General features: G+C 35.3%; 1 protein-coding gene across 1 annotated transcript in view; it reads right to left on the minus strand.

Annotated features, from left to right (window-relative positions):
* Window positions 1-6239, minus strand: part of LOC107549789 (receptor-type tyrosine-protein phosphatase mu-like) — a 138450-nt gene that overhangs the window by 42001 nt on the left and 90210 nt on the right. The window contains exon 3 of the mRNA XM_016230964.1: window positions 2530-2804. Within this exon, the coding sequence (XP_016086450.1) occupies window positions 2530-2804 (275 nt within the window). The remainder of the gene's footprint in view (window positions 1-2529; window positions 2805-6239) is intronic.

The following is a 6239-nucleotide window of genomic DNA, read 5'->3' on the forward strand; positions in this document are numbered from 1 at the left end:
CATTTTAGCAAATATATATATATATATATATATATATATATATATATATATATTTGTGCCATTTTTTGTATATTTGAAATATATATATATATATATATTATTTATTTATTATTTATTCAGTTCAATGTTGAGTCAATAATATTGTCAATATTGAAAAATCCATCATTTATGAACCAAATTCAATTTCAGCAGTAAAACAGCACTACATAAGTCATTATTCAGATCAATTCAGTAAGGTTTTGTTCTCATCTGATCATTTGATCAGTCAAATCAATAATATTATTGAATATTAAGTGTCTTTTAAAAGATGTGACCACTAAAGGTTTGGAACACATTTTAGTAAATAAGAAAATTAATTTTAATTAATTGCAACTAATGCAATAATCTGAATAAACCCAACAGAATCATTGATCTGGCTTATGAAGCGTCTCAAACTCCTCCAGACGTCATGATGAATCTGTAGAGATGAAATGATCCCGTATGGCAGGGTCTGGCGCTGTTTCTCCTAATCAGGCCGGGTCTCATCGTAACCTCTCTCGCCCGCTCCTCAGCGCCACTCTAATGGAGTAATTTACCCAAACACGCTTCCCCAGCGCCGGGTCACTGGGGCTCGTTCCACCAATTAACACGGGGCTCCGTCAATGCCCATGAGAGCCGCTCGCTAATGACCAGCATGTGTGAAATCAGAGCTCTCTCTCTCTCTCTCTCTCAGCACATGTGAAAATTAAGCTCTACAGGAGCAGAAAATGTGATTCTCTTTCTCTCTAACGGAGGACAAGATTTTCATTATATTCACCTGAAATTGAGGGTCAGGTGACGGAAAGACAGAAAATAACATTCTGACCACACACACAGACACACACACACACACACACACACACACACACACTCAGGTTTGTTTTTATGGCTTATGGGGAGTCTCCATATTTGTAAAGTTTTTTATACTGTACAGACCGTATTTTCTGTTGCCCTACACCAACCCTACCCCTAAACCTACCCCTCACAGGAGACTTTCTGCATTTAGAAATTTTCAAAAAACTAATTCTGAATTATTTATAAGCCTTTTGAATTACGGGGACACTGAAAATGTCCTCATAAATCACCTTCTCGTTGTAATACCTATGTCATACCCATGTTATTATACAAATGTGTGTCCTCATAAACCAGATAAACATGCACACACACAAATATATGCTGTGTTCTTGTACAGGTGAGCGGCTCATGATCGGGTGTTTTCAGCATCTCTTCATCTGCGTACAACACGCCTTTGAAAAGCAACACAAACCATCTTCACAAACTTGTACTGAGAAACACATATAAACCATCTGTTGCCAACAAAACACAAGCTTTAAGAGCTGCATGCAGTTTACCACCAAATAAAAGCGCAATGATTTAATCTTTGAATATGAAGAAATTAAGACTTAAGCATTGTAATTTTACTGTTGTACTGTAAAATAAAATTACATTTTCTTTAAATCTACTTTTTATTTTACAGTAAAATATTACAATGTCACAGTATCGATCCTTAATTAGTTTTATGTTTTATTTATAAATAATATTTTAAAGTCATAATCATTGTGCAACCCAACGGGGCTTTAAATTAAGTTTTTAACCAGAAAATTCACAATTAGATTTTTTCCCCAAATCGCGCAGCCCCAGGTAAGGGTGTTTTCCTGCTGGTCCTATAGTTCAGACATTAAAAACATCAAACAGCTTCTGAATTTTTTAATAAAATATAGCATGTTTTGAATAGAAATGGCATTTGGTGTGCAACACTACTGATCCATTTCTCATTTTCAACTCATTCTTACTGATGTTACCAAAGTCTTCATCACAAATCATCTACAGATAATGTCAACAAACAAACAGCTACTTAAAGGGTTAGTTCATCCAAAAATGAAAATTAGGTTGTGTTTTACTTACCCTCAAGCCATTCTAGGTGTATATGACTTTCTTCTTTCAGACGAATCCAGTCGGAGTTAGATTAAAAATGGTCTTTGATCTTTCAAGCTCTATCATTGCACTCAGCGGGTGTTGCATTGCTTCAGTCCAAAAGACGTGAAATAAAAAGCGACCATCCATGCGCAAAGCTGACCTCATACGTCATCCGCCCGGAGCTGCTTCCAGTGTACAACAGTGAGCGCAAGCTAGATTAAAGTGATTATTACGTTTTGAATATGGATATTTTTCTTACAAAAACGCATCGATTTGCTACAGGAGGCCTTTGTTCACCCCCCGGAGCCGTGTGAGACACTTTTTTTATGGATGGGCGCTTTTTATTTCACTTCTTTTTGACTGAAGCAATGCGACACCCGCTGAGTGCCATTAAACAGCTTGGAATAGCCAGGACAATTTTTTATATAACTCCGACTGGATTCGTCTGAAAGAAGAAAGTCATATACACTGAGGATGCCTCGGGGGTGAGTAAAACACAGTCTAATAGTTCATTTTTGGGTGAACTAACCCTTTAAGTTTGCACGGCATAAAAACCCGGTTTGATCCAGACAGTGGCGTGTGAGTGGATCTCACCTGGTAGAAGTTGGGCCAGTATGTGCTGATGGCGAGCTCCACCTGGTTCCAGCTGCGTCCAGCCGGTCCAGACGTGTTCCACACAGGCAAACCCATCGGGCTGTTGTTCTCCTTGATGTAGACGTTCAGATGTCCAGGCCGTCCTCCCTCTCGTCCCGCCACGTAATACTGGAATATGACGCAGTGCGTGTCGTTCTCCTTCAGCTGTGGCGTGAAGAGCAAAGCCTTCTGACCCGCGAACCGACCCGTCGAGTTCACCATCATGAACGCAGAACCTGTGGACGATAAACCCAACATCTCACTTTCTCTGCACTTCTGAACCGTTTGATTGTTAATTCACATATAAATGTCAGTCAAGAAAATTATTGTGAATGCAATTGCTCTCTGACACATTTTTGAGTTGTGAAAGTGTCCATATGATGTAGATGTTATTTAAAAATATATATTATATATATATATACACTCTACCGGTCAAAAGTTTGGGATCAGAACGATTTTGTATGTTTTTTTTTTGTTTCTTATGCTCATTAGGGCTGCATTTATTTGATCAAAAATGCAGGAAAAAAATTTTCTACTGTGAAATATTATTATGAGGTTAAATAACGTTTTTCTATTTTAATATACATTCAAATCTAATGTATTTCTGTGATGCGCAGCTGTATTTTCAGCATCATTCCTCCAGTCTTCAGTGTCACATGATCTTCAGAAATCAGTATAATATGCTGATTTATTATCAGTTGTGCTGCTTCATGTTTTTTTTGGAAGAAGAGCATTTATTTAAAATAGAAATATTTTCTAACTATATACACTAGCGTTCAAAAGTTTGGGGTCAGTATATTTTTCTTCTTTCTTTTTTTGAAAGAAATTAAAACTTTTATTCAGCGAGGATGTGTTAAATTGTCAAGAAGTGATAGCAAAGATTTATATTGTTAGAAAATATTTATATTTTGAATAAATGCTGTTCTTTTTAACTTTTTATTCATCAAAGATTCCTGAAAAAAGAATCGCAGTTTCCAGAAAAATATTTGGCAGCACATCTGTTGATAATTCTGATAATAAATCAGCATATTATACTGATTTCTGAAGATATATATATATGTGTGTGTATGTGTGTATAATATATATATATATACATACATATATAATAGTAAAGTGTTAAAGTAGTAATAATCCTATATTTTGTTTATCTTTTATTTAAATAATAAATTAAAAAATAATTGAAATTTATTAGTAGTAGTAGTAATTTTTTTTTTTTACAATTATATTGATTTATTATAATGTTATTTATTTTGAAACTAGAATCACTTTTTTTCAGAAAAATACAATTAGAGCCCTTTTCTCTCTAAAGCAGCAGATAAATGTGGTTTGTGGCGTGTAAACACAGGTTCAGATCCGTGATGAACGTGAGTCTCACCGTCACACACGACTGTGTTTATGAGACATATGGAATACATTAATGTGTTTATCAACACGTTCAAATCAGCACAGTGACGATAATTGATTAAAGAGGAGCCACTTCATTAAGGGAGCAGCTTAATTCATCTTAATTAGCATTGCTAATTAATCTATATCTGTTTCAATCAGGCTGCTGCCAAATTCAACACACACTGACTCACCATTACAGACAGACACAGACACAGACACACAGACACACTCATACACATACACATACACACTCATACACACACACACACACACACACAGAGAGACACAGATACACTCATACACACAGACACACAGACACACTCATACACACTTGACAGACACACAGACACAGACACAGACACAGACACACAGACACAGACACAGACACACTCATACACACAGACACAGACACACACACACACACACACACACACAGACACACAGATACACACACACACACACACAGACACACAGATACACACACACTCACAGCGCTGCAGAACATGTCTGAACTGAACAAGAGAGACAGAGATGGAGGAAGATATCAAAGACAGCTAAGAGTCCAAACAGCTGATAAAAACATCACAATAATCCACAGCACTCCAGTCCATCAGTGACATTACACAACTGCGATCATAAGTTTACTTTTCTGGAAAACATGTAAATATCTTCTGCAGCTTTGAATCAAATAAGAAAAAATATATATATTTAAAACATAGCGAGCCCTGTCATATGTTGCTTAATTAGTTACGAATGATCTTCCAGCACAGAGGCGGTGATATAAAGCCGTATTAATCAGTGTAGAGTCTCAGCGCTCTGTCCATCAGTTCAGCCTAACGACTCCAGCAGCAGATCCTAACGAGCGCTCGACGTCTTCTCCTTCTTCACAATAGTGCGTTCGGCCCAATTAGTGCTGCGGCGTTCCTCGACTGTCTAATAAAGGCCAAGCTCAGCGTCTGATTGGATGAGAGACACACGTCTGCTCTAATGACCCTAACGACCCGCTACACATCACATGACACAACATCACACCCAACAGATGCATGAACACTAATGCACTAATTTACAGTAAGGTCTCATTCATTAACATTAGTCAATGCATTGGTTAACATGAACTATGAGCAATATGTGTTTTACATGAATTAACCTTTGTTAACAGTGCTATTTTAGTATCTTTGAGATGCTATTGCAGATTTTAATTAATATTATGAATCAGTTTTTATTGTTTATATACCTTACCAAATACAGTAAGAATAAAAGGTTTAAAATCACATTATATGTAACAAATTATATACACATTATATGATATAAATCACATTATATGTATCAAATATTGACAAATTTGTTTATTTTTTGCAAGTAAAAACAATAAATTAACTTACAGTTAACCAATTAAGTTTTATTGTAGCATTTTACTGTAAAAGTTAAACACATTTTTGCTAACGCTTTACAATAAGGTTTCACTTGCTAACATTAGTTAAATACATTAGTCAATATGAACTAGCAATAAACAATACTTGTGCAGCATTTATTAGTCTTAGTTAATGTTAATTTTAACATTTGCTAATATGTTTTTTAATTAGAAAATAAAATTAATACAAATAAATAATTAAAAATGTCTATCTGTGTGGGAAAAATAAAAGTAAAAATATTTTTGTATTTAAATAATTAAATATTTGTATTAAAATAATTAAATAAATAAAAAATTATTATAAATTATTTCAGTTAATGCACTGTGAACAAGCAATGGCATTTTTTGTATTGCCTAACATTAACAAAGGTTAATAAATTATATATATAGTTAATACATTTGTACTTCATACATTTACTAATGTTAACAGACCTTACTGTAAAGTATTACCACATTTGACCATATTACCACATGAACAAACAATGTATTTTTTTGTCTAACATTGACAGGACTATTAAATGTTGTAAAAAAATAAAAATAATAATAATTTTACTAAATAGTCATAAATGAGTTAACTTATGTTAACAAATGAGTCTTTATTAAAAGGTCTGTCTACAGTATATAGTGTGTGTGTGCGTGTGCGTGTGCGTGTGTGTGTGTGTGTGTGTGTGAGTGAGTGAGTGTGTGTGTGCGTGCGTGCGTGTGTGTGAGTGAGTGAGTGTGAGTGTGTGCGTGTGCGCGTGTGTGTGCGTGAGTGAGTGTGTGTGTGTGTGTGTGTGTGTGTGTGTGTGTGTGTGTGTGTGTGTGTGTGTGTGTGTGTGTGTGTGTGTGTGTGAGTGAGTGAGTGTGTGTGTGCGTGCATGTGTGTGTGTGA

Source organism: Sinocyclocheilus grahami, unplaced genomic scaffold (genome assembly GCF_001515645.1).
Source record: "Sinocyclocheilus grahami isolate Dianchi unplaced genomic scaffold, SAMN03320097.WGS_v1.1 scaffold381.1, whole genome shotgun sequence".
Taxonomy (NCBI): domain Eukaryota; kingdom Metazoa; phylum Chordata; class Actinopteri; order Cypriniformes; family Cyprinidae; genus Sinocyclocheilus; species Sinocyclocheilus grahami.